Source organism: Chironomus tepperi, unplaced genomic scaffold (assembly GCF_022539635.2).
Source record: "Chironomus tepperi strain 1889 unplaced genomic scaffold, CSIRO-AGI_Ctep_v1 contig_364, whole genome shotgun sequence".
Classification (NCBI taxonomy): Eukaryota; Metazoa; Arthropoda; class Insecta; order Diptera; family Chironomidae; genus Chironomus; species Chironomus tepperi.
In genome coordinates this window covers 3,734,950-3,762,736 of record NW_027226486.1, presented here as the reverse complement: position 1 = coordinate 3,762,736, position 27,787 = coordinate 3,734,950, and the positions used below count along the sequence as shown (strand labels likewise).

At 32.6% G+C, this 27,787-nt stretch overlaps 2 protein-coding genes and 1 long non-coding RNA gene across 4 annotated transcripts; 2 read left to right on the top strand and 1 right to left on the bottom strand.

Moving 5' to 3' along the window:
* Positions 1 to 1,151: 1,151 nt before the first annotated feature.
* Skel (DM13 and DOMON_DOH domain-containing protein skeletor) lies at positions 1,152 to 17,527 on the top strand. The gene is made up of 10 exons (XM_070646557.1): positions 1,152 to 1,416; positions 9,802 to 10,296; positions 11,282 to 11,455; positions 11,532 to 11,617; positions 11,930 to 12,029; positions 13,761 to 14,459; positions 14,679 to 14,729; positions 14,790 to 14,919; positions 14,977 to 15,040; positions 15,105 to 17,527. The coding sequence occupies exons 1-10, from the start codon at positions 1,380 to 1,382 to the stop codon at positions 16,998 to 17,000; spliced, it is 3,732 nt and encodes a 1,243-aa protein (XP_070502658.1). The 5' UTR covers positions 1,152 to 1,379; the 3' UTR covers positions 17,001 to 17,527.
* GABPI (zinc finger DHHC-type palmitoyltransferase GABPI) lies at positions 17,197 to 19,393 on the bottom strand. 2 transcript variants are annotated; one of them, XR_011544856.1, is made up of 6 exons: positions 19,255 to 19,393; positions 18,995 to 19,182; positions 18,729 to 18,876; positions 18,213 to 18,646; positions 17,702 to 18,130; positions 17,197 to 17,499 (listed from the first exon to the last, which is right to left on the bottom strand). XR_011544856.1 is itself a non-coding variant. In XM_070646558.1 (5 exons), the coding sequence occupies exons 1-5, from the start codon at positions 19,264 to 19,266 to the stop codon at positions 17,944 to 17,946; spliced, it is 969 nt and encodes a 322-aa protein (XP_070502659.1). In that variant the 5' UTR covers positions 19,267 to 19,393; the 3' UTR covers positions 17,198 to 17,943. The 2 variants fall into 2 exon arrangements, 1 of the variants encoding a protein (XP_070502659.1); XM_070646558.1 differs by having other exon boundaries at positions 17,198 to 18,130.
* LOC139095263 (uncharacterized) lies at positions 18,235 to 19,228 on the top strand. Its single transcript, XR_011544857.1, has 2 exons — positions 18,235 to 18,510; positions 18,699 to 19,228. It is a non-coding gene; the product is annotated as an uncharacterized lncRNA (long non-coding RNA).
* Positions 19,394 to 27,787: the final 8,394 nt, after the last annotated feature.

Genomic DNA, 27,787 nt, shown 5'->3' with positions numbered 1-27,787 from the left:
TGAGTCTCCCTAGGTACGAGATTAAAGGCAACCCAGGTAGATCTCCCACGACAATAGTACCTATAGATAATCACTAGACTAGTTTCAAAAGAACTAGAAATTAATAATTAATAATCAAACGATCCCAATATGTATTAAGTTATTGTATAACCGAACAAAGCACAAAGAAAGCCTCAAGCAACAAAAGCCAATTGTCGATTAGTAAGCAAAAACCAGTGACTGAACTACACCTTAGTCGTTATAAAATTTGATAAAACTATATGTATGTAATTCAATGTCAGCTCGATCATTCATTATTTTGCTTGGTATGAATTTGAAAAGCTTCAAATTTACAAATTTGTGGTTGCTGTCTTTCTCTCTTAAGACTACAAAAGATGATAGATTGCCGCAAGTCAACCACATCTAAAAAAGACGTCAATCTATTCTTTAACAATATGATTCGACCTTGAGTTTTAGTGCAATTATGAGAAAGTACCGATTTGAGAGACTTTGACCTATTTTTTTTAGCTTAATTGGAATAAGACATTATGGTTTAATGGCAATATTGGAGTTAACTTTGAGCTCTTCAGTAGCAATATTATGTTGACTCCAATATTGTCATATTCAAAATTAACTGTAATATTGTGTTGAAAAGTGGACTGATCTCCATATAGCATTTCAGTTGACTTTTAATTCTAATATCTTGCTTATATATAGTTCTACGGTATTAACCAAACAGATCAGGAGCATCAAACATAAGGAGCTCACAAAACTGAACATTCTGAATAATATTGATTGAGTATAATCGAGGGCATGCTCATTTAGATGAGTATACTCATCTTCTATTAGGGATAATTAGCAATAATCCTTCAAAACAGAACATAAAGAGTTACAATCTAAATGAAAGAATCCCATCACTTCCAATAAACATTCAAATTCCGTCCAAAACCCCATTCAAAAGAGCTTATAAGCTCCAAACAGATTAAACACTGAGATGAGAAGAAAATATGAAAAAAAAAACATCAACATGCACTCATATAACGTGATGAATAAAGAGAGAGAGATAGAGAGACCATACTCAGCTTAAGTTTTGCTCACCGCTATAAATTGCTAAAGATTGTGAAACATCAAAACACAGTAAAAAAAAATCAAAGAGGAAAGCCTTCTGCATAAAAGAATTTAAATTGTTTCACATTCAGTTTCTCGTCTAGTCTCGTTGCGTAAAGATGTTAATTTGAGAGCTGGAGAAATATCAGCCGGTGAAAAAAAATATTAAATATATTTTTGGAATAAGGAATTGAAAAAAATATTGGAAAAAATTTAAAGTGAACTTTTTGGAACTGACAAAAAAAGACAAAAAAATTTGAGATTGAATTAAAAAATTGGACATAAAAAAAATAATGGAATTATGGAAGTTTGTACTATTTCTGTGTGCAGGTAAGCCTGAAAATTATTTCACTTTTCAAATCACTCTATCTATCTACGACATAAGTGGCCTAAATCTTAGACATCGAAAAATAGCTGGAAGAAAAGAAAGTAAAATTTTGTTATTTATTTTTTGTGTGTTGTGATGAAGAATTTATAAGACATTAGCAGTGGATATACTTATATTTTTGATGGGATCAGGACGGAAATGACTTTTAATGTCCATAACATGAGAGTTAATGGAGTGAAGAAATTGTAAATTTAAATGACTTTATTTTTTGATCATTTACTTATTGGCTGATATAAAAATTATATATATTTAATCTCTCTATGGATGTACATATATACTATGTACTGTTATGTTTCAGTCTACAAAAAAATCAGGTTCGTGTTATTGAAGAAATAATAAAAAGAGCCACAGTTTTTTTTCTTTTTTTTTTTCTTCAATAATTTTATATCTTCTGAAGCAGTGATGTGCAGTCTGAATAGAAAACTAATCGTTTCATTGATGCTGCTTGTTGCTTGCTACACAAGATACATTTCTTGACGCACGAGAGTGAAACAGATAATACAACAAAAAAATTAAAGACATGAAAGAAGATCAACATTCCGTTTTAATTGAGTAGAGTAACTAGTTTACGATACTTTTTGCTGTATAATTGTATATTTATAACTTCATACCTCGAAAGTCCTACACTACATTATCGCACATATGATTTACATTTTAAGTACATATGTTGATATTTAACTTCTTTTTTTATTTTCTCACACGCTTGTTAAGACGTGATTGTCGAGTAAAAAAGAGTTTCATGAAATTATAAAAAAATTAAAAATTCTTCAAATTAAGACATTTGACGTAAATCGACATTATGATAAAATCCTGCATGACAGAGGTGGGTTTGTGGGAATTTTCTGAGTGATTTTTGTGAATATTTTGGAATTAGACAAGTCATGGATTCTTTTGAGATGCTTTCTCATTAATATTGCTGATCACACTGATAAAATTTGTTTAAAAGTTAACACTAATTGCTGATTGAAGCTATCATACTCGAGCAGCATAACATAATTACTATAGAACTAGTGCAAGTCCCTTTGCGACTAGCAACCTTACCTTCTAGTCGACAAAACGACAAAGATATGTCTTGATGACTCTGTGATGGTTGTTTTATGTCGCATTTTAATGAGAATAAATTAGATTAGCTTCAGTGAGCCTCTCGAGATAGTGCAACATTGTATCTATAAGAGTATAATCAATGTACTGATGTATATAAAGCTCTCTAATGGCGCTGAAGCGGATATCTTAAAGCAAGAAGTATGATTTGCTACAGTATATACTGCAGTCAATTTTTTGTCGTTCGAGGAGTGATTTGTCTGTATTTAGAGACTGTTGCATAATTAAGGATGATCCAAAGCAATCCTTCCCTAAGTGGACAACTTCAAGTTAATGACTAGCTCTAATATATTTTTGTCCACTCGGTTTAGTCATTCAAGAAAATGACTTTTTGAAATTCTGTATCTGAAAATTCAAAAATTAATTTTTTTGAGCAGATCTTTCATTTTCGAAATTAATTAAGGCTGATTAAGCATTTTGGATCATTTCTAAGCAACCGATCAAAGTTGACATTAGATTCGACTAAATTAAGCTTAAATTTGAATTTTTAATTAATTCCCGAAATGCACAAGCGGAATAATCTGAGCATAAAGTTGAGCAATAGTCAGGTTAAAGTCGGCTACGATGGGGATCAAAACTCGTACGATACTGTCTTCAAGCAGCCATCCAGCCTATATTTAGCGTGTGTTATCCCAGATTCTTCAAAACGCTGCAAAATTAGAGATTTAACTACCAATCGACAGTTACAAATTGTCTCTAATCACGCTTTTATGTCATGAGAAAATTTCTATCATAATTAAGAATTTAATAACACCTTTAAGACATCATTCAAAGACCATCACAATTTTTTACTTCCACCAAATTTTCTAAACAATTTTCTCAAATCATATCAAAAAAATTTCCAATTTACTCTTAATTTTTAAGAAAATGACAGCTTTAGGTATGAAAGCATTTTTCTGGAGAAGGAAATGAAACTTTTGTTTAATTGATAATTTGATCAGAGCGACAGACAGAGAAATCTTTTTTATTTTTTCAAATGTGTCCGACTTCTTTGATGGATTGGATTTGATTTTGGTGAAAGGCGCTGTGATAATAGATTTGTTTGGGCTATTATCGAATGGCATTTAGCTTTTTTTGGGACATAAAAATGATGATTTAATTTGCAGACGTTTTTTGGTGGGAATTGAGATTGGACTCGATAAGATGGGTATTGTCCCAAAATCTAAGCTCTAATCCATTTTGAACCACGACGCACTTTGAATTCGGACTTGAGCTTGTTCAACGACTCACTAGCATGTTACGGCACACAACTGCATGTCCACAATCTCTGCAGATTTCCCACAACTACTCAAAACCCATCCAACTTCACTCCAACACCATCTCTGCCTTCAAACAATTCAATCCAAACAATAAAAAACTCATTAAATTAAACGGACCTAAACGATCAAAAAAAAGGCTTATAATTTAGAGACACACATTACGTTAACGCTAGCCAGCTTGGCGTCATTCTCTTTATTATAAATTATTTTTAGCTTAATCTGTATGGATCTGTGACAAAGAACTCTTTTTTGTCATCATATACATATTCAAGTTCATTAAGAACCAAAACAAAAAATTAATAAAATTTATAAAAAAAATATCTTCGATCGAGCACATTCAGATGTCCATTCATGGATACATAGTAAGAGATTTAATCTCTTTTATGAATCACGATTGTCCACTTGAGAATTTTTTTTAATTTTGTGACTTCATAACAGCCAAAAAAAGGTGTAAAAAAACAAGAATAAGAAGTGCATTTGAGATTTTATTTGAATTGCTATAGCAGGGGTGGGCAACTTGTGTGCTGCGGTAGACTGGTAGTTACTTACTGGAACCATGTTCCGATGTGCAGCCTAGTTTTTTCTTCCGTCTGCCTTTATTGCTGGCCATATCACAAAGTTTGTATGGCAGACTAGTGTGTCGCCAAAATACCAAGAACCATATACCGTGTAAGGTTTTGGTCAAGCCATACCACCAAGCTGTCCCGGAAAAAAAGGTTGCCCACCACTGAGCCACAGAAACGTGATATATAGTCAAATATGATCATTCATTCATTCACTTAATTGATTGCCTTTTATTGCTTTGTCTCGTTGGCAGGAATTATAAACAAAGTAGTCAGAAGTGTTTGACTGAGAATACTTTCCTTGATGATACTTTAAGTTTCATTATATATTTTACTTCTCTTTTTTTGGCAAACAGAACTGCATGCTCATTTATTCATTTTGAAGTTTCTTCTTTCGGTGATCGTATAATATTATGCATAAATCTACTTAATAAAATTAAGAAGCATGCTTCAAGTTTTTTTTTTTTTGCTGAAGGTTACATATTGCGAGGTTTTTTTTTTGGTGGAGCTTTCCTTTCGCCTTAGAGTAAAATTTATGCAAAAATAAAATTTATATAAGCATAAAGATATGAATATAAAATACTATTATTGCATCTTGTTGAACTTTTTGGTTGATTAATACTTATGAGGTAAAATGTTTTTAATGCTCTGATTTGAACGGTATTTTGAGTTCTTCAAGGTATTCATACTTACTTACTTGGTCTGGGGCGTACAAGGTCCATTGCCGCGTTTAGAGAACGTCTATTCTGATATTATTACTAAAGAGCAGCTCCAATTGAGTCATGTATTCAGGAACATAGCGTTATTTTGTTTCAAAAAATCATATAAAATTGAACAAGTTTTGTCAATTTTGTAACATTTTGATCCTTAGCCTCCTCCAAATCACAAGACTACAATTCATGTCATTTCCAAATTTTGGCGGTACTCCAGTGTATCGCGACACACAGTGTGATCCAACACTGCTTTATTAAGAACATTCACTTATTAATTAACGCGAAGTCGATCGTAATAGCCTCAGACTCCCTAAAGAGTGATACTTAACAAGCCTAATATGATTAACCAAAGGTCGACCTAAGGATTTAAGTCGAATTTTTGGCAATTTTTCACTGCTGAATTCATTCAAATTGGAGCTTAATCCTGAACCTTTTATTAAGGTCTTATGAAGTCTTTATTCTACTTTATACAATCATATTCTGTTAACTGTTATATGCCAAGTGCCAAGCACTAACAATATTTCATCTGATTCATCCTTTCACATTAAGATTTCCTCCTTTTTCAACAACATGAACTCGTGTCAACGCCTGAGTTATTTATTTATAAAATTAGTGTCATCTTCAATAATTTCTTAGAATAATCCAAAATTCATATCAGACCTCCCAGTTTCTTATTACTTAAATATGCAGCTCAGACAGATTTTAATTCCTGGATCAAGACATGTCTCAAAGCTCAGGCGCCGTCTGGAAACGATAATTCATATATTTTTTTTTTTTTTGGCGGAACCGGTGTATAAGTTTATTAATGTATATGATAGCGGCTTCTTCAATCTTTTGGCGTCCAGGAGGTGCCAGATCTATAAACTATATTTTATCTTAAGCTGATCAAAATCTGTTAACATTATAAAAATAAAAGGAAAAGACACGCTTATGGACTATACAATGTATTAAAAATAGCATCTTTCTTTCATAATATCTGCAATAAATGGCAACACCCTTGAAATAAATTTGGTGACTTTTATGAGTGATGAGCTTTTAAGCTGTTCATCTTAATTACTATAGATGTGAGAAAATTGACAAAGAAATTAAGCCAAATTCTACTCAAGGGTATCAAATTAAATTTTTCAACACCATCAAGAGATTCCAAAATTAGCAAATAATTTGCCATAATTAGCAGTGTCTATACTAGGCACTGTCACATTAAAATACAATTTTCGCTTCTTTATTGTCTTCTCTAAAAAAATTCACTTGCGATGTGTTAAATATTTATTTATTACTCATATATATTATTAAACACATAACTGGGCAACCTCCAGGCTTGGAACTACTTTTACTTTTCATTATAGTTTCGTGTTTAAAGCTATATGTATATATTTTTTTTTGCATATTTGTGATGTGGTGCCGTTAACTTTTCTTTCTCTTTCTTCGCATTCTCGTGATATTTTTAAAATTCTGTTGGTTCTGTTTTGTTTTTACGGGCCAAAAACTGTAGCAAATGAAGATATTTTTAATTGGGTAGAGGCGATGAAACTGTTTTGGAATTAAGATATTGATGACTTGACCTGCAAATTTTTGGATGGAATTTGTGTGTTTGAGGAATTAGTTCAGTGTATTTAGCTTGTTCTATTTATGGTAGCTGTGAATATTTAAAGATTGCTAATGTAACGCTGACATGAATCTAGTCCAGGAGTTTCTTAACTGTGTCCCGCGGCACAATAGTGTGCCGCCATAACTTCATTGAAGTGTCATGAACCGTTTACGTGACTTATCACCATCTAGTCAATGATCTTCAATGGTCCTACTAGATTGCAAGCCGAATACAAAGTCCACTAGACCTCAGAAGCTACATCCCATCTTCTACCATTCATGTCCATATCAACAAACACTTTAAACTCTACTCAGCTGAACATTTCACCTACTTATTCACTAAACCTAATAAACACTCTATAAACATCCATCAATCGCTTTACAAATTCATCCAACTCATATTCAGGCTCATTAAGCACATCATTAAACCTCATTGATGAATAGAAAAGTGAGTAAAAAATCGATCGTTAAAAAATCAAGTCTAGAATATTATTACTGGGTAAATATATCAGTGGGTTAACAAGTATTGAGCTTGTTTGAAGCTATGCACATCCCCATAGCTTTAAAGCGTGAATAAAATATAGACTTTATTCTAATTTTTCATGTGCTCGTTTGTGTGAAACCAATATTGTACGATAAAATGTTCAGTAGCAATATTCCCTGTGCTGTTTTTTATGATTAATTCATGAATAATTCCATTGTTTGATTTATGGATGCTATTAAATAAATATTAGAAGTTTCTACTAAGCTATTAGTTTGCATCTAATTTGCAATTTTACTCCCACAATGAATAAATCTTTGAATTCTATTTTCCTAACATGGTAATGGCTTCTAATGGAATCGGATAAAATGAAGAGATGTATTTTACAAAGTATATTCATAAGTGGCAAGATGCAAGCTTTTAAACACGTTTACACTTCAAACAGTAGCACTTCTGTAACCGTAAATGGAACAAAATATTCTTCACGGCGCTAAGGTGAAATGAGACTTCTAAGTTGTGTATTTATGTGATTTTTAATTCCTTCTGCAATGGAATTGAACTGTAGTTTCTGTTGTAGAATTGATGGAACTGCGTAAAATGATAATTATGGTTCAAGAATGTTCATGTGATGATTATAGACTAGAATTGAATGAGAATATAGTGCTTTTGATGTTAATTGGACACTTATTTGCTAAAAATTGATTTCCTGATTTTGAATCCTACTCCACAACTTATTTGCCAATATACTTACTTATTTTGTGAGCTATGAAGATCAATTATGTTATTTAGTCGTCTTCCAAGTGATCCAGAAGTATTTAAAGTCTAGTTTGATGAATGTTAAAGTGTAAAAGAACAAATTTACTAAATTTTGCTAATTACTAAGTAGCCAAAGGGCAAAAACTATGAATTTGTAAAATGTTGGGAAAAAGCTATGAATTCAAATTATGAAAAACCGTTGCAAAACTGCCATTATTCATTACTCAATCACAGAGCTTTTAAATTGAGGAATTTATTAAAGATGTTTCTTGGATGTTTCTAGTTGCTTCAGAGTGACGAAAGCCTGAAGACGTTTAATTAATTTACCATCTAATGCTTTCATAAAAAACTGCAATAAAATTGTCGTGTTTTTATGGACAAACTTTACTCTTTCTTAATTAAAGCTCAACTTTAGCCACTGCATCTGTTGCTTCATAAAAACCACTCTCTTTAGTATAATCATATTACGTTTTGCTAATTTACATCAACCTATTTTACGATTATGACATTTGAAATTAAAGGTCTTGCCTTCTTGCTTTGAATACATTAATATTTACAAAAATTTCTTTTTAACTAGTTCCATCTGATTAGTTACAAGACAAGACATAAGAAAAAAGTCATTAAAAATTCACGAAAGACCTAATTTTTTCAGCTTCAATCAAAAAAAGTGAAATTATAGTTCCCTTTAACTATCATCGTTTAAAGACGGATAATAATATCGAGAAAATTAACAAAAAAGCCAATCAGTTTTGAAGCATGCGAAAGAAAGCGAAAGTTCAATGACCAAATCTTTTTTTTTTATATTTCATAATCCGCAATACATTTACATAACAAGCAGATTTGAAGATAAATGTTTGGACGTGTGGAATCGATAGAGCTTCTTATTGATTATTTTCGGTTGATTTAAGTTGTTTTGTTTGGGAGGTTTGGGGGGAATTTTTTGTGTGCGAATGGATTTGTAATGGATTTTTGTTGGTTTAGAATTGAATTTAGATTTGAATGTAGAATAATTCTGGATATTTGGATTTGATTGAATATGAAGTATTTGAACTTGACATGTAGATTGTTGAATTAGGCTGTAATGTCCAAAATATTCATATTAACCCGGTTGATACATGATTCTATGTGATATCCATAAGAATTCGAAACTCAATTGGATTTCTCGAACTGCACATCATGTTTGCTAGGACAACATCGTCTTGCCATATTCACGGTAAGACAAGAGGTTGGTCTGACGGCTGAATTCGATCCGTCCTTTGAGATTTGAACCCTACTTAGTGTGGGTTGGGTAGTCGTTATTCCTTGAGACACATGAATTCATGTGACACCGTTTAATCAACTACACAGAGTTCAAGTACTTTCTGAATTGATTCATTGTGGCAAATATTGGCTACTTTATGTCACTTGGATTAAGTGATTGAACTAATCTTCATGAATAACTTAAGAGTATTGTCGACATTATGTCTGAAGCTGATCAATCCTTTCCATTCCAATATTCGTCATTGTAATGTTATCTCCTAACTTAAGTTGGTTAGAATCACAATTATATAACATTCCAGCTATTGAATCCTCTTTTCTTTGTGCTATATTTGTTAATTCTATTAGAAATCAATAAATTTTCTACACACTCGATCATCCTTAACGATTTCATAGGCTTTTTTACCACGTTTCTCTTAATTCATCTCAAAATCCAAAAGATCAGACCTTTGCTCCATAAGATGATATCAAAAATATATCCACACAATAAAAATTAATTACATAACTTAGGCCACTTTTGAAGCATCACCTTTTAAAATTTAATAAGAATATATACCATAATTTATTGACATTTAACATAATCTGACATTTAAAAAATCTCTACTTACAGTGAATCTTGTTGCTGCACAACAAAAATACTACGGAACACATATCAGTCGTCTGTCTGAATTACATCATAGTGTATCTGGTGATGTATATGCCGTTGATTCTCGGACATTATTTATTAAATCATTCAATTATGATGGAGAGGGACCAGCTGCGTTCTTTTATGTTGGCAATTCTCGTACGCCAAGCAATACAGGTGGTTTTAGAATTCGTGATGAGCGCGGCAGTAGTGGAGTCTTGAAACGTTATCGAAATAAGGACATTACACTGACATTGCCTGAAGGAAAGACACTGCGAGATGTTAAGTGGTTTTCAGTTTGGTGCGATGAATTCTCTGTCGATTTTGGTAATGTTATGATTCCGAAGAACCTTGACTTTCCGAGGCCACAGAAAATTGCTGGATTAAATGGCATCCATGCTGTTCATTCGGACAATATTGTAATTGTTGATGCTCAAACATTACTGATTCCCAACTTTTCGTATGATGGAACTGCACCGGGTAAATAAATAATGATGATTATTGCAATTATATTACCTTGATATTTTCTAACATCGCTAAGAAATAAGTCTTTTTTTGCTTACTTGATTAATTGATGGCTTTTGTGGTTTACTCAATTGAATGAAATTAATGGTTGGCACTTAGACCGGCATTTGCAGATGTTAAAATCTATGATGTCATTACACAATTGGATATAAGTGTTATTAAGTAGCTTGAAATTACATTATACGGTCTGCTTCTTGAGAAGTGGATAAGTCATTAATATTTTTAGTTTTTGTATCTTGAATATTCATCCTGAAATATTAGATTTTTCATCAGTAGCAATCTGAGGACATTTTGTTAATCTTGTTAAATTTGATGATATTCAGTTTTGAGGGTTCATACTTTGTTGTATTCAAATTAATGATTCAATTCTTGATTGGTTGAATTAATGACTTCATTGGATCTTAAGTTCAATGTGTTTTTTTTTCTTGATTTGGCGTCTTTATGGCTGGTAATGAGTTTTGGGTTTAAATTTCAGAAAACTGAATTTTTGTTAAAATTTAAGGCTGTTGATACAGTCGGGAATACATGAGAACACTCATATTGAGTAGATTTTAAACATTGACTTTGTGTTTAGAGTTAGTTCGATTCCTATCAAATTCCATTGACATTTTTAATGCAATCATACTCGATTCGGATGAATTCAGGATCTATGCTTGATATCTTTAGAATCTATGCTTGATTCAGTTCACATAATAATATTAATAACAGAGATCAAAAACGATTCGAATTTAGTGCAGATCCTCTTGGTGACGAGTTAGCTATTCCAAACAAAATCCCTGCCGATTTCAAGCTTCCAATCGTCAATTGGTCATTCAATTGGATCAACTTAAAGATTCATGCAAAACTTATGACAATTCCATAAAACCCATCAAATTAACCAAGCAAAGTCACAAAATACCATAAAGCATGTAAAAATATAACAATAATTCCATTCCTACAGACGCAAAATTCTGGGTCGGACGTGGTCAAAAGCCCTCACCAAGTGGCATCAAAATCCCTGATGAAAATGGCAAAGAAGTCCCATTGAGACGCTACGACAGAAAAACAATCGTCTTGACTCTACCCAATGACTTGACCGTCTTTGATATCGGACATTTTGGCGTTTGGTGTGAAGGTAAGACAAAAAAAAGTGAATTTAAATTTAATTTTGAAGCAATAAAATTAAATATTCATAATTTCTCAAAAAACAGCTTTCACGGTTGATTTCGGGCATGTACGCGTTCCGGAGAAAATCAATGTGCCGCCATCATTAAAGATGTTAGGAATAAGTCCACAGGTAAATAAGAGAAAGAGACCAAATCGACGACAGCCACAATGATGATCCTTTCCATTATTTCATAATCTCTCCATGACATTCTCCTTACTTTTTTTGTATTCAAAATATTTATTACACAACGAGAAGTTACATAGAATAAATATATATCATGCATGCTTTTAAAATCAAACTGTTTTATTCTTTTTTGGACGTCCAATTTTTTTGCCTTTCATGACTTGATTAAATTAAACTCCAAAAAAGAATAAAACTCGATTAAAAAAAAAAATATTGAAAATTTCATTAAAAAGCATATCCATCCTCTACTTTTTATAGTCAAAACTCAACTGTGAAGTCTTGCACGATGATTTAGCATTCGAGGTTCGATGGGCTGTTGCTGGCGAAAGTATTGTGATTCAATTAGTGGCAAAACTTGGTGAGTTTATTCAAGCATTTTTTAATAAAGTGAATGTGAAGCATGAATGGCAGTTTGGGTGGGATTTTTTTGCAGTTGATATATAATATGGATGGCAAAAATGTTGTGCATAAATTTATTGAACTATACAGAGTCATCTTAGCATGCATAATCATTTGTTGAGATACCATGTTATTGAATAGAGTTGTTTAGCTTATGTATATCCTAGACAGCAAAATACATAGTGTCACACCAGTACCATGCCGTAGATTACTACCACCGGATCTTTATCTTGGCAAACTAAGCAAGGGTCCCGGTGTGTTGAATATCTTGAGTCTATCCGAAAGCACAAATCGGTTAATCGATCAAAAATCTGGTCCTGGCGAGGCATGGCTCTGATTTGGAGCCGAATTTGATATAAATCCGCTTTTATGTCAGAATCACGTTGCATATCGCATTTTGGAGGGGTTAACCGATTATTGCTATTCGGGCTAGTTGATGCTTAGGAAAACTTAGCCCCAGACTTAGCCCCTTTTCCAAAGCTCCTATCTGCCAACTCCTAGCGTTACCTTCTATCCCATACTCGAATACCCAGATTTCCATCAATTCTATTAATGTCAAATGCGCCAACTCACATTCTCAATTACTTACTCTAAATTGTATGTTGATTCAGTTCTCTATTCTTTGACTTCTCTCTCAATGTGCATGCATACAAACAGTCAAATAGACAAAAACTGGTTTTCGGGTGCAAAAAAAAATTCATCTATTATTTTTAAAGAGCAAATATAATTTGTTACAAATTAAAGCTCCAAGGATACGACACTTAATTTACAAGCAACAGGCGACATAAATCTTAGAATGCTTGTAATATTGATGAATGTTACAAATTAGCATGTGACAATCTTAAGTGTAAGAGCAATTTGTCTTCTTGACACGTCTATTGTATTTGTTATTGGCACTTTACTATAACAATATTTGATTGTCTTCTGGAGTGTGCATTGGATGGCAATTGAATGTCAATAATAATTATGTTGATGGCATTTAATTGTAATTTTTTTGTATTTTTTTCCTGTGTGGGACTATTTAAGAGGGGAATTCACGTTAATATAATTTTTTGAATGACTGCATTCAATGTATGTATATGGTTTGGATGCATAAATCGAATCGTTTAATTCATCGATGAGATTGTGCTGCATATAAACCGATTAGTTCATATATTGTATAGTTATTGTGTATTCAGGAATTAAATTTTATTTTAATCCATGTGGCATCACGTACGGGTAATGTTCGAGTTAGGAGTTTAGTTGGTGTACCATACCTAGGTTGGTCTACCTTAGTTCTACCTAGTTGTGTACCCTAGGTTGGTCTACCTAGTTGTGTACCTTAGGTCTACCTAGTGTACCTAGTTGTGTACCTTAGTTGTGTACCCTATGTTGTTATACCCTAGTTGTGTCTCCTAGGTTCTCTAATCTGGTTGTGCATCTTAGGTTGATTTACATTAGTTGTATACCCTTCCAAAAACCACCCCTAATCCTATGCTTCTCGGTCGTCAAATATTCACCAAAATTCATTATTATTTAATTGATAAAATGTCATGACTTGGATGCAAAAGCATTTTTGGCCACTATTATGATTGCATAAATTACGATTTACATAATATGTCAACTGAATTTTAATTATATTATTTAATTCATTCTGATGATTCTCATTATCATAACAATTTATGCCAATTTCCGCTTTTTTCCTTTACAGATGATAATGAATATATGTCATTTGGTGTATCACCCGACACACAGAATAGTATCATGGTTGGAGGTGATGTTGTTGTGGCATGGGTTAATCGTGTTAATGGAAAAGGATACGCACAAGATTATTTCTTGGATGCTAAATCACAATGTTCAGGAAATCGTGGGTCATGTCCGGATACACGATTAAATGAGAATACAAACTCAATTCGCCTGTTGAATGCGGCAATCGTAAATGACTACTCAATTGTGACATATCAACGTCCACTTAAGGCTGCTGACTCTTTCGATCGTCCAATTCTTACAAATGGATCACAAGCAATTATTTGGGCTATTGGACCATTAAATCAACGATTTGAGGTTTCATACCATTCGAATTATTTGAAGAAGAACAAGCTTATTGATTTTGGACGTCAACCATTCTGGAACTGCCCAATTCCTGACGGTGATACAAAGCCATTCCTTACTGACACAGGAAGTGAAAAAACTCGTCCTCAAACCCAAAAATTAAATCAAAATCAAACTAACAACAGGAAGCAAGTAGGAAGTCAAGATAGAGTCGACACTCCACCACGTCGTCAACCTCCACCTACACAACCTCCAGTTACTACTCAACGCCCAGTTCCAACACCAAAAGCTGCATCAAAAAAAGATGCGTGGGAAATTCCACCAATTCAATGTCACGAACCTGAGGATGGTGTCTTCTGTGAGTATTTTAAGATTTATTAAGTAACAGAATCTATTTGAAGACGTCAGAGCATTGGAATCAAATTTGTCAATTTTCATGTGACATTAAAGCACGATGGCACGATGCGAATATGTAGAATTTAAAGAGATTGTGTAGACGTGCTTGACTCAAAAGATTCTGTGCGGATTCTTAAGATTTTGTGGATTGAATACATAAATAAATTTAAATTTATTACAGATGCGCAAATGGGACCTACTGGTGGAAAACGAGGATATCCAGCCATTACAGGTAATTATGTCAAACCTTAATATTCTTAAGAAATATCAATTAAGTATTCATCTTCAACAGGGCATGTCGGATGGGGTATCTCATGGTACATCAATGGTCTTTTGATTCCTGAAATCAATGTCGTTAGAGGAAAGACTTATACTTTTGTAGTTGAAGGAGGAAACAACCCAGACGTACCTGCTAACTACCAGTAAATACTTAAACTCTTTTTAATTCCAAAAGCTTTGTTAAATTTAAACTTTTACAGTCCATTCTACATTACTGATGATCCCATTGGAGGATATGAGTACAAGACGAACGAAGAACGTGAGGTAAGTGCTGCGACTGTCAATATATGAATCCATAATATTAAATCTCTAATTTAAAATCGTTTAGAAAGTGAAAATATTCGCCGGTGTTCAACGCTCTCGTAGCAATGGCAAAGTAACTCCATCAGGCGTCGGTAGAATTTGTAATTGGACACCAGATCAAAAGGGACCAACAGCTGATGAATATCCAAGCTTTGGAGCATATCAGAGAAGTCTTACATTGAAATGCGAAGAGGGAGAGCCAGGAATTATCACATGGACACCAGATAAGAACACACCAGACACAGTTTATTATCAATGCTTTACACATCGTCATCTTGGATGGAAAATTAATGTCGTTGATGGATGTGATGGTGAAGTACAAGCAAGTGAACGAAAAGAGATTGTAATTGAAGATTTTGAAGCAGAACCATCGATAAGACACGAATCTAAAGTATATCCAAGTGACAATTTTCTAAAGCAGCACGAAAAGGATTTAATCAAACATCATAATATGAATGAAGCACCACCAAAAAATATTAATGGAACTGAAATCCCAAATGAATTAAGTAAACTTATTGCTGAAGGAATCAAGACGGCAGAAGCATTGGAAGCACAGCTTGCTCAGGATCAACAAGATAAAGCAAATAAGACTAGATTTGATGGTGATGTGCCAAATCATGAACAAAAAATTCCACCAACAGAAATAAAATATCAAAATCTTAGAAGACCTGTACCACCATTGGGTCCAATTCCACAACTTGCTCCACGTCCACACTTTTCCACATCTCAAATTCCAATTTATTTAAGACCACCACAATCACAATTGTACCAGGCATATCGTCCAGTAAAAGTACCAACTTCAATGCAGCAACAAGGTCGACGACCATTACCAGTTCCAGTTCCTATCCCAGCAGAAAAGAATCCACATCGCAATCATTATTTACTTCCTCAACAATCCATTCAAATCAATCATTACAGGAAACCAGTTCCACAAATGAGCAATCAACCCCATTTAGGTAATAGAAACTACAATAAGGGTAAATTACCTCCACCACCACCACATCAACCAATCTCTTCAGGTCAACATAAACCAATCAACTCAGGTACACACAAACCTGTTTTACTTCTTGGAGAGCCAACAGAAATTAAGCCATTCTATAAAGGATCTGATGTTGTTGTAGGAAAGCCATCCAAGTCACAAATCGAATTGCAGACAGCATTTAAAAATAAGAAAATTAATGAGCAATATTTATTGAAAGGAAGCAACAGAAAGCCTGAAAAAGCTCCAACAAGATCACCATTCAAGGAGCCATTCCAAGCAAAAAATGAGACAAAACCAATTCCTGATTTAGCTACAAATTCAGGATTCAAAGCTGATTCAATAATTGTAGAAAGTGGATTCCGTCCAATATTCAGACGTGAAGATGTTGAGAAGCTTAATGATGACGATACATCTATAGAGTATGAAAATGAGAACGATAAAGTTTCATTCACAATTCCAAGCATATCCCGAAGAAGTGATTCCGATTTCCATGATGTCTACGAAGGAGAAGGTCAATTTGTACAAAGTGATGATCCACAAAGCTTTGAACCAATGTTTATTCCATCACCTGAAGATGTAGCTGCGTTAGCACTTGTAAATTCATCATCAAATGATCCAACTGACATTATGATTGCAGAAGCTAGTGATCGACAAGGAGTGCTGTATTTACCACCACATGAAGTCAAGAGATCAGCAGTGCTCGATCCACTCGACTTGAAAGATCCACTTCCAGCAGAGACATTCCAAAAGCTTTCATCAAAAACAAAAAAATTCATTCAAGATAATCCACAATTTGTACCATATTCAGGCGAATTGCCAAGAGATTTAATGCTTCAAGTATATCGTGATTCATCTACAAGTACACGAGAGAAGAACCAGAACCTTCCTGTTATATCAACTAAGTTATCAGCTGTTAATTCAAATATTGACACCATTTAAGAGGGGTTTAATGTGTAGTTCTAGTTTATAAAAATATTCATTAATAGATGAAGATGTACAATAGTTGATTTTGACTCATTTTTTTAATTTATTTAATAAGTATATCATTGCAAAAAAGATTTCAATAGATCATGTTAAAAATATGACAAAAAATTACGAATTTGATATTTTCAAAAAAAAAAAAATCCTAATAAAAAATTGTGAAATTTGAGAGTAGCTAGATAAGAAGATTTTAGGGAAAGATTGCGTTAATATAACGATACAAGGAATTTTTCGGATACGAAATAAATTAGATGATAAAGTTTGTTGGAAATATTTTTTTTAAAAAAATTTTATATTGTTATACAGTATTAATGTATTAAATTCTTAAACTATCGTCCACGACTCGAAAAATTCGTGGATATTAATATTATTGTTAAAAAGATTTTTTTGATACGAGAATAAGAGACGAGAAATTGAAATAAAGACGAGATTCCACATTCCATAACATAAATAATACCTAAAATTTTGGTAAAGGTTGGAAAATTGATTTTGAATTGCAGGTATGATCGATTTTTGGTTTACACTCCCTATCAGATAAAAAGCTTGCTCTCTAACGCAGAGATAACTAAGAATAACGCTCACGAGCATGCTCATCTAGAAAATTTAAGGTGAGCAAGCTCCCGAAAGCATTCTTTATCTGTTAGGGGCTTGTGACATACACCTGGTGGTTTTTGAGTTATGGCCGTGCATAATAAGATTGACACAATTATGAATGCTAGTCTAGTAGACCTCTATAGTTTAGTTAGTGACTAGTATTTAATTTTTCGAGTTTTTGAACATCTCGAATAGTCATTAAATTGACACAACAATCCAACATCAATTTTCCAACTCATTTCTTTAATTTTCTTTGACTTAGAATTTTCATTTCCTAATTAAAAACATTGATTCGTCTATCTAACGTCTAGATGTAACAAAAATTCTTCCAATTTCTGAAGCAACTGTATCTGTTCAGACTTTTTTCTTTCTTAAACCAATACTCGGTTGATGTTGTTCCTTTTGATATCAATATCAATTGCTGAATTATCACAAACAGCAGTACAACGGACATTTCAAGTGCATAAATTGCTGCCACAAAACACAACGAGATTCTAAAATAATAACAATAAAATACAGTAAGTCAATCGTAGTAATCTTATCATAAATTGTGTCATAAAAAGTTGAATTACTTACTCAATATCATTAAAGACTTCACTGCAGTCATCGGGCAGAAGAAACATGATCCCGAATAATTGAAATATAGCAAATGGATGGCATATTGATGTCAATGCAAGATTTGCAAACAGCAACAGCGTAAATAAGCAGCTTAAACATCCAAGGAGAAAATATTTATGATTAAATCGTCCAATACAGCAGTTGAAGAAATAGTTATGATGATCACGTCCTATTATGCAACTTTTGCATATATTACAATGGAAAGTTCGTGCTGGGATATATTTTTTGCAACTTGAGCAACTATTTCTAACATTTGGTAAGTCTGAGTCTTGATCATCTGATTCAATCAGATCTTCATCCTCTGCATTAATCAGCGTGACTGTAGATGAGTCAAAAGTCTCTTTCGATGGTTCTGATGTGCCTAATTTATTGAGTGCAGATTGATTATAAGTCTGGAACATAACATAAATATTTAATTAGCATGTATTCTTTAAATTGGCACAGATCCAAAAGATCCGGTTCAAGTTTACTCACTTTATAGAAGAAATACACAGTCAGGAATATAAAAGTAACAAATATGAAATTTTCTTGTGGTAATAGCTCCAATAAAGGAAGCGTAAACTCAAATATAAACACAATATAAATGCACGAGATAACCGATAAGGCCAAGAAGATATTTGTCCTATAAAGAGAAGAAAAATATTGATTTTTAAAATTTGATGCGTTTTATCACATTTTAATTGCTGTTTTACAAGCCAGACATGACTGATAACAGCAATTAAACATACGTAGGCACTTACCTGGATTGCTTCTTAGCGAACCAAATGTAACAAGATGAAATAATTACAGGAAAAACTAGGAACGAAATTATGCAACATTCTAAATTGATGACTGCGATTAAATTAAGTGCTATTAACAGAACAAGTGGCACTATCAATTCAATTTTGGATCCTTTAAGCCTAGTATCACTAAGTAACCTCATATTTTTCTGTAATACAAGAAAGAATAAATTAGAATTTTTAATAACTTAATAATTTGCAATAATTTAATGCTCACTTACCGGTTTTTTCATTGATTCACAATAGTCTCATAAGTACTTGTTAAATAATGCACTTGTTCTGTTAGAAATATCCTTTAAATCAATTATTTATAAAATTTTTATGTGACAGACGAATTTTTATTTTTCTTTTGTTTTGATGAGAAACTGAGCAAGCTGAGCTACAGGGTGAGTGACTGAGTTTTTGAACGTTAGGGAAATTATTTGAATTTTTGATGACGGTTGGTAATGGGAATGTGTCTAGGCTAAGTAGGAGATTATTGGTTCGTCTTAATGAATTTCTGTATAGCATGTTTAGCAATATGAAGGCAGTTTTAGAACATAAGCGACAAAGTTTCGTTTCTCTGAGACTAATAAGCTTAATTCGAAAAAATGGACGATTATTATGCATGGTTATATTTTTTTTAGGAGTTTCAATGGAGAACTATATGGATTGAAGAATGAGGAGGCTTAGGGGATGTTTTGTAGTAGGATTACATCCAGCATTGACTTATGAGCATGAAAAGATTCATTTTGAATCAATGAAATTTATATGAAATCTAACGTACTTTTTTAATTTGAAAATTTGTAGCTCTTAGTTTCAATCCCCTTAATTACTTCAAAAGTGACAAATTTGTTAAAAATTCACAAACAAGCTTAATTAGAGTAAGGAATAAAGTTTAAGTGGTTGATTCAAGAAGAACAAACTTTTTTGAATATAAATATATTCAAGTTTTGACCTAAAAACTACTCAAAATTGAAGAATTCAGTGGAGTTGACATTGCATGAAAAAAATCCTAAAAGATCCAGAAGGGGTAAGTTTGCAATTAAAATACAATTTATTCTCATTATTCATTACCGTAAAAGACCGAAACTAATAAATCTGCATCCTTTATTTACACACAACCTGTCAAATTCTGTCAAACATACAAAACAGTGATCACAATCCCCCTTTCGTTGCTGCATTTTGTCACCCTCTCAATTTATTTATGTCGATTCCATAAACACATGTAAAGACACATAATAATAACTCAAAAAAAAAAAATTATTTATCATTTTTGCAATCAGCAAATACAATAGACGAAAAAAACACATTTTTATCGTGATTATTGCTTATTAAACTTTTGAAAGTGCATTGCGGGTAACATGACTTCCTTAGAATTAAATAGTACGTGATCGGAAAAATATTTTCAGACATAAGGAAAATAAGGAAAAACATCATAAATGTAACGCGACAATTTTATGCTAATTATATGTCACAATACAGTACAAATGCAATTGTTACAAACAAAAATTACAATTTTACAAGTCAACGGCACTGAAAATTACAGTTGAGAACAATAAATTCAGGTGAACATGGTCAGGCATTATATCAAATCTGAAGATGCAAATTATTGAAATGGTATTTGAATGTAGAAACTATGTATGCACTTTACTAAAATGAAAACAGTAAAAAAAAACTAGTCCTGTGCTACTGACGCCATTCAGACGTTCGCGTGCACTTTCGTAATTAAATCGGAAATGAAAATTTTACCAAAATGAAGACAAGTAGTGAATGTTTTTATAGGCAAGTTTGTGATTTTGTGCAGAAAAAAGGAAGTTGTGATTGTTTTTTGTTCTATATTTACTTTTTGTTTGATTGGGTGTGGAAGTGGATGAACTAAATTGGGGAATTAGATTTGAGGTTAGATTATTTATGGAACGTGGTTTTTGCGATGTTTTTGAGTTGCTTTTTTGTATTGAATGACCTGGATAGTTAGATTGGTTTGAGAGTTGACAATTTTCTAGCATTATTGGCTTTTATTGATAGTTTTAAAGTTTGGACAATGTTTAGAATATGTTAACGGTTTTTTTAGATTTGAATACTTATTAAAACAGTTGCTTACCCCTAATCTTCAACAAATCTCAGCAATCTGAATGAAAAGGAACAGATTTAGAGGAGTCGGGCATACTATGCATGTATCGAACCTGTGAAAGCTCCGTAGATTTTAAGAGATCACATACTTGTTATTGGAAATATTGACAAAGGGTAGCTGTAGATATAGAAAGCTTGAGGCAATATATATTGGAGATCATAAATCATAATCAATCTGAGATGCCTGCGAAATAAGTAAGTAAGCCGTATTGAAACAATGATGTGCTAGTCCACAGTTGGATTTTCACTAGAAGTCCATTAAAAATTAGAAGCCTAATCTATTCCAAAAGGATATTCTGTCAAGTATCAACATTTAGTAATGAAGTGCTCTCCTCACTCAGTAATATAACTCCAAACCATCCACAACCAGATACCACAGACGCTGCAACTCTCAAAACAGAACCGAAGTCAGACAGACATTAAAATAAATCAATCCTTTTGTTTTAACTTAATGGGATAAGTAAAGGCCTTAAAAAAAAGTGGGGTTCAATTGTCGACAAAAACTTTTTTTTTAAATGTACAATGCATAATGGTGTCGCCAACGCGTGTATATATAGATGCAAAAAAGAATAAAAAAATATAAAACCGAGCAAGTGAGCGAGAGAGATGGGAATAATTGGCAAATTTGTGCAAGCCACTTATCCAACTGCGTTCCAAATATATCAATTAAACGTTCTCACCATAAATTTTCCTTCCCTTTTAGTCATAGGAAATGGCAGTAAAAAAGTTTTTTTCTTTCCCGCCCCAAAAATGTTGCAAAATTATGTTCACAAAAGCAATTTGTGCAATTCTCACATTCTGGCGACAAATATGCTTTAATTCTCATCCAATTCCAGTTGCCTGTCGACAATGATCTAATTTTATGGAAGAATTATGAAAATTCATGAGAGGGAAAACAACCTACATATGACTTGATTGTTAATTTGTTGGAAATTCAATTAAAAACTTTTATTTTTTACCAAAAAAATTCATATTTTTGAACTTTCCATGTTAACAGAAAGTCAACATATTTTCTTGGCTACCCATCCTTAATACTAGATCATTATGGCATGAATGAATTTGTTCTCATGGAAATTAACTTCCATTTTCATGTTGTAGAATAATTTGCAAAGTTGAAATTGTACTGGATTTTGCATATTATTAGTGCTGTAATTATATCGCTTATGATTTAGAGTTTGGAAAAGTTTAAGGCTTTTGCTGAAAGCTTTAGTAAAGCAGTAAGTGCTTTATAGCAAGTTTTATGTCTAATAATTAAATTAAAGTAAATTTTATCGCTGTTTCCTGTTTAAAAATGTTTATGAGACTGAAACGTAAACAAATGAGAAGGGTATGCAACTATGAATTTATGAAATTTAAATTTTATTTGACCGTTATTTGAGTTTCTAGAATTTGAATTGAAATTCCATAGAAATTCATCCATTTTAATACCGTTTCTGCATTTAATCCTTAATAACAACTTTTCCATAACCAAAATCCAACATCTCAGTAAGCATTTCCGACGGAATAATTGTGTTTCCAAAAGGAAATCATCTCAGCACGTCTTCCATCTTCTATCATCACTTAATTGTTTCAATGTTATCTCCACTCTAACACCAACACAAAGTCAAGTTAAGCTCAACATCCAACAAAAATTAACATTTCCGTGTTCTTTCCTTGAACAAAAATTATGCATTTATGTTAATTCCTCATTTTCGATGTAATGTTTCTATTTAATACATCTCAATCCATATTTACAGTCAACAAGAGAGTGAATGGAGCACCGAGAGAACTTATCATACTAATCTTAATCTAAAATATCGTAAAATGTGAAGCAATATTGCTTGACTTTCGTTCGAAGAAAAACGCACAGGGGGATTGAAAATTCTTTCCTATTCACTTAGAGTTCCTTATCGTTGCTTCCTTTAAATGTTAGTACTAAATTACTAAATAGATGAGAATAGAAAATTCTCTTCGTATAGCTAGGCTTATCGGATTAGGTTGCTTCATCAGCACCGTGTGTTCTCCTTTTACCTTTCACATACAGTCACGCAAAAAAATGGAAGCTGACATAAGAAAATATAATAATAAACTAGAGTGCGGTTATCATTAGATTGCTGATAATGATTCTCATTTTCACCGTTTATTTTTTGTACGGTGCCATACCTCTCTATCACATCATGTTACTAAGTCCTATTCATATCATTTAAATTTTATAGCATTTTTCGCACTTTATATGCTCACTTTTATCTTTCTTCATATATCTTCCGAAACCTTACGCTATTGTCAATATTACCGGGTATAGAAAAAAGAATCAAAAAAAAAAATATATAGGAATATTGCTGACATGCTTAATACACTGCATTGTTATGTAACCATATGTATTTCCCTGTATGCATTATTTTCCAACCGTTATCAGTGATCTATTGTGTTATGCCAACATTCAAGAATAATTTCTGTTAAATTTATTGTAAAATTATTCATCGCATGTCTTTTAATGAAGGAGGGTAATTGAAACATTTTCACATACATGTACAATTGTGAAAGTCTTGAAGCTGACAAACTATCATGCACAAAAATATAATTTTTTTTGCGAGCAACAACAATGTCACAAAAAAATTGTTACATGCTAATTTTAATGTCGCCACCAATTAAAAAGGAATAATTTTTATTTTTTGTGTAAGAACTGAATTTTATTTGATTTGATTTGTTTCCTATTCGTGTGTAGTCAGGGTGATGTTGTGATTATAGTCATACAGATCATGAATGCTAATTACTGTGTTTAAGTTTTTTGTCATGCTCATTTGGTAAGCAGTTGCTGTGAGTTATGGAATAATAATGATTCATGAAGTCATGAATGAGGTCTAGTATGTGATGGCTTAATTAGGTGGCTATTCCAATATGCACACGCTTTTTATGGAAGTCAGGTTGTGGCCTACCACATGTCATTCAAGTGTCTTTCACATGGTATCTAAGTGACTACGACATAGCATCAAACTGGCTACGACATGACATCAAAGTGACTACCACATGACATCCAAGTGACTACCACATGACATCCAAGTAGCTGTCACATGCCATCTAAGTTTCTGCCACATGACTTCTGCCAAGTGACTACCACATGGCTTCTAAGTGGCTACCACATGACATCCAAATGACTATCACATGACATCCAAGTGACAACCACATAGAATCCAAGTGACTATCACATGGTATCTAAGTAGCAATTATTATGGCAGCTAAAATGACATACATTATATGACTAAGCTGTGAGTGGCTCGATATGAACATTAAAACAATCTTCATCCCCTCCAGTCATCCAAAACAAAATCACCTTCTTACCACAATTTTCAATATCCATTCAGCTCCAATTGAGGATCCAAAAAGGAATTTAGTAAGCTTTGTCCCATAAGTAAGTCAATCTTCTCGAATGGTAGATAATGTTAGATAAGTAAATAATATGAAGACCTTGTATCCCATACCGAAACGCTTGTAAGACTCAATAATAAGAAAGGAAAAAAAAAATGCGGAAAAATGTACCTCTTTTTGTTTAGACAAAAAACACAAAGAAATCGAAAGAAATCCCTTCTTTGCATAAAAATCAAACAATTTTCTGTGACATAATACAGTGAATGGGAATAGCGGGTATCAAAATTCGGGATTTTGGATGAAGTAAACTCTTTAGATTGAGATGAGAACGAGAATTCCCGGAAAATTTTAGTCTAGATGGGTGTTGCTTGAACGTTTTCATGTATGACATACTTAAGTTAATTTGGAGTATGAATTTAGAAGATCTCGTTGTAGCTTGCGACATACTTTAAGTGTTTGGTGATACGCTAGTGTGTCATGGTGTGACACAGAGTATAGTTTGAGTAGGACTGCTCTAAGTCTGCTTAGTAAACCTTAAGTTTAGAACTTCCACGTTCTACAGTAGTGTATCCATAGCCTAGTCGCATAACTTAAAGTGCAGCTTATATCTAACTTAAAGTACAGCCAACATTTTTGTAATAGAGATCATTAGATGAATCCAAATGTAAAATTCGAACAGAATCCCTATTCTCCAGCTCATATTCTAACATCATTGCCAATGCCACGAGTAGACAGTTAAAATTCCAAGAAAAAAGGAAAGAACAAAAAAAAACGAATCATTGGATTAAATGATAACTACATAATCGCATTGGTAGCATAATGTATTGTATGATAAGCGAAATAAGATAGAAAATATTTATTTAATGTTTCTCTTTTTTTTTCTATCTTCTTGCCTTTACATGACATCTTTTTCTCATGTCTCTTTCACTTCATACCAATATGATGTCCTTTATGCTTGGCTTCAACATTATTACATGAAAAAAACCAAAAAAAAAATGGCATTTATTTATGATTAAATCTCATTTTGTGTGAGAATCATTTACTTTTCGTTCCTTTTTCTTGCTTCTGCATTTATTACATTTGTCTGATTTATCAAAACCAAAATCACATCAATTTTAATACATCTTTCCCTTCTGTGTGTTATACTTTATATGTGTCGGGGGGTTGCATATGAATGTTTAGACAAAATAATAAAAACAATGATGAAAAGCGTAGTATTATTACAATAGTAAAGAATAACAAATGATATACTCATGCATGCGCAAACAAATAACTTGATTTTTATCTTATTTCGAAAAAAAATTTAAATTTAGTTGTGCTGTATTCGTTCTTACTGCTCATATTATTTTATTGGTATTAATGATGGGTTTTTTTGTGTATTTTACAACAGATTCTCGTGTTTGATTTTAATTAAGATTCTTTATATTTCTATGAAACATGAATCAGACATCCATTGAATGACTTGAATGGATTATTATGAATGAAGAATGTTGAAGCACATGGCAAATTAAGTGAGGTTAGTAATGGCAGAAAATTGGTTTTAATGAAGCAGAAAAACGAATTCTACTCCTTATTATGTATGTAAATATTAGTTTTGAAGCTTTTTATTTGAAAATTCCATGAAATCGAGACAAATGGGGTATGAAGAAATTACTGTGGGAATGAACATTGGGTGTACAAGAAATTCTTAAAGCACATGATGTAGAAAAGGCAAAAAATAGTGTCCTCAGGCCTTTCTGACTCAAAATTGTATCGAATTCGACACTAGACTAGAGTCACACTGGCATGCGTCTGGATTTTTCTCATATTCCTTCGTTATGGCTACAAAGGGATTAGGGTAGCCGACATCTATTACGAAGAAGTCCAAATGTCAAATGTACACCTTCTAGTCATATCCAATCGTTACCACTGAATGCACCACTTGAGATTGAGCTCTGTATTTAGATATGCACTTGATATGATAGCAATCCACAAACCTGAGTAAACAACTTGACATAATGTACAGTTAATAACTAGACCTAAGGTCGACTAATTTTATGGAACGATCAGCAGAAAATGTCAATAGTCGACCATAGGTCTAGATTATAACTGAATATTATGTCAAGTTATCCACTCAGTAAATAATACTAACTATGAATTAAAAACAGGTTTTTTGGGCTCTTCAGCACAATATCTTTAGTCTAGATTCTTGACATCGAACATCTTCTTATATGCTTTATTCGATCAGCATTCCCTTCAAATATTCCCAATTTATTTCAAATTCTCAACAAAATTAAATTTCACTCCGATCTTAAATTACAATCCTAATATACACCAATTCCCCAAAAATTCATAACACCTATAATAAATTCAGTGAGAAAATCAAATATAAATAGCATATTATTGCTCTAAAGTTTACATTATGTTATGAATAAGAATTTGTCAATATGCTTTTTTTTCGTAAAAATTATTACGAATTGTGAGCAGAATTATGAATCGAATTTCCTTTTGGCATTGTACAGCACAGTATGAAGATCTTCGAACATTATCAAATAATAGCAAGAACATCAACAACAATAATTTAAAGAAAAAAAATATATAAAGGCAAAGAAGAGGAACGAGAAGATGGAAAATATGCCTTTTTCGTATAATGTACGAATAATGTTCGTATGATAAAAGTCAGCAAGCATGCAAGACAAAACGTGTGTCACATAAATTAATTTGACATTTTTTCATGTTTTTACTTTATATTGGAAAATGGAGCAATAGAAAGAAGCGCAGGGGCACATAAAATAAACATGAAAATGAATGTATCGTATGTAGCGTAAATGAACACATATTTATTTCCATGCATTGACATGGATGGTGAAGAGATGTTAAAAAAAAAGATACATGGAGCCAAATAAAACAGAGACAGAAAAAGAGAGAGAAACAATCTTTATGGGCTTTCATGTCTTAAGCATCATGAAGGAGGAACGTTGCTGTCGAATTACAATATGGATGTTGTGGACGAGTTTATGGCGTCTTTTGGCGGATTTTATGTAATTTTAGGATATTTTGAGTTTATCAGGATGATCACTTGGGATTGATCAAGGAAGAAGCTTGGTGATCATCATTAGGGCTACTTCTTAAGATCATTAAGTTAGTTTTCAGTAGAAATTCTGATCTAAAGCTTATTAAAGCTGAAGTAACTTAGAGCTTGGAATTATCAAGTTTCTAGGTATTGAAACTAAAGCTAAAGCTTCTAAATAAAACATAATATTGGAATATCAACTTACTTTAGCTTGCCTAGTCTTTTGCTAGTCTTTAACTGACCTA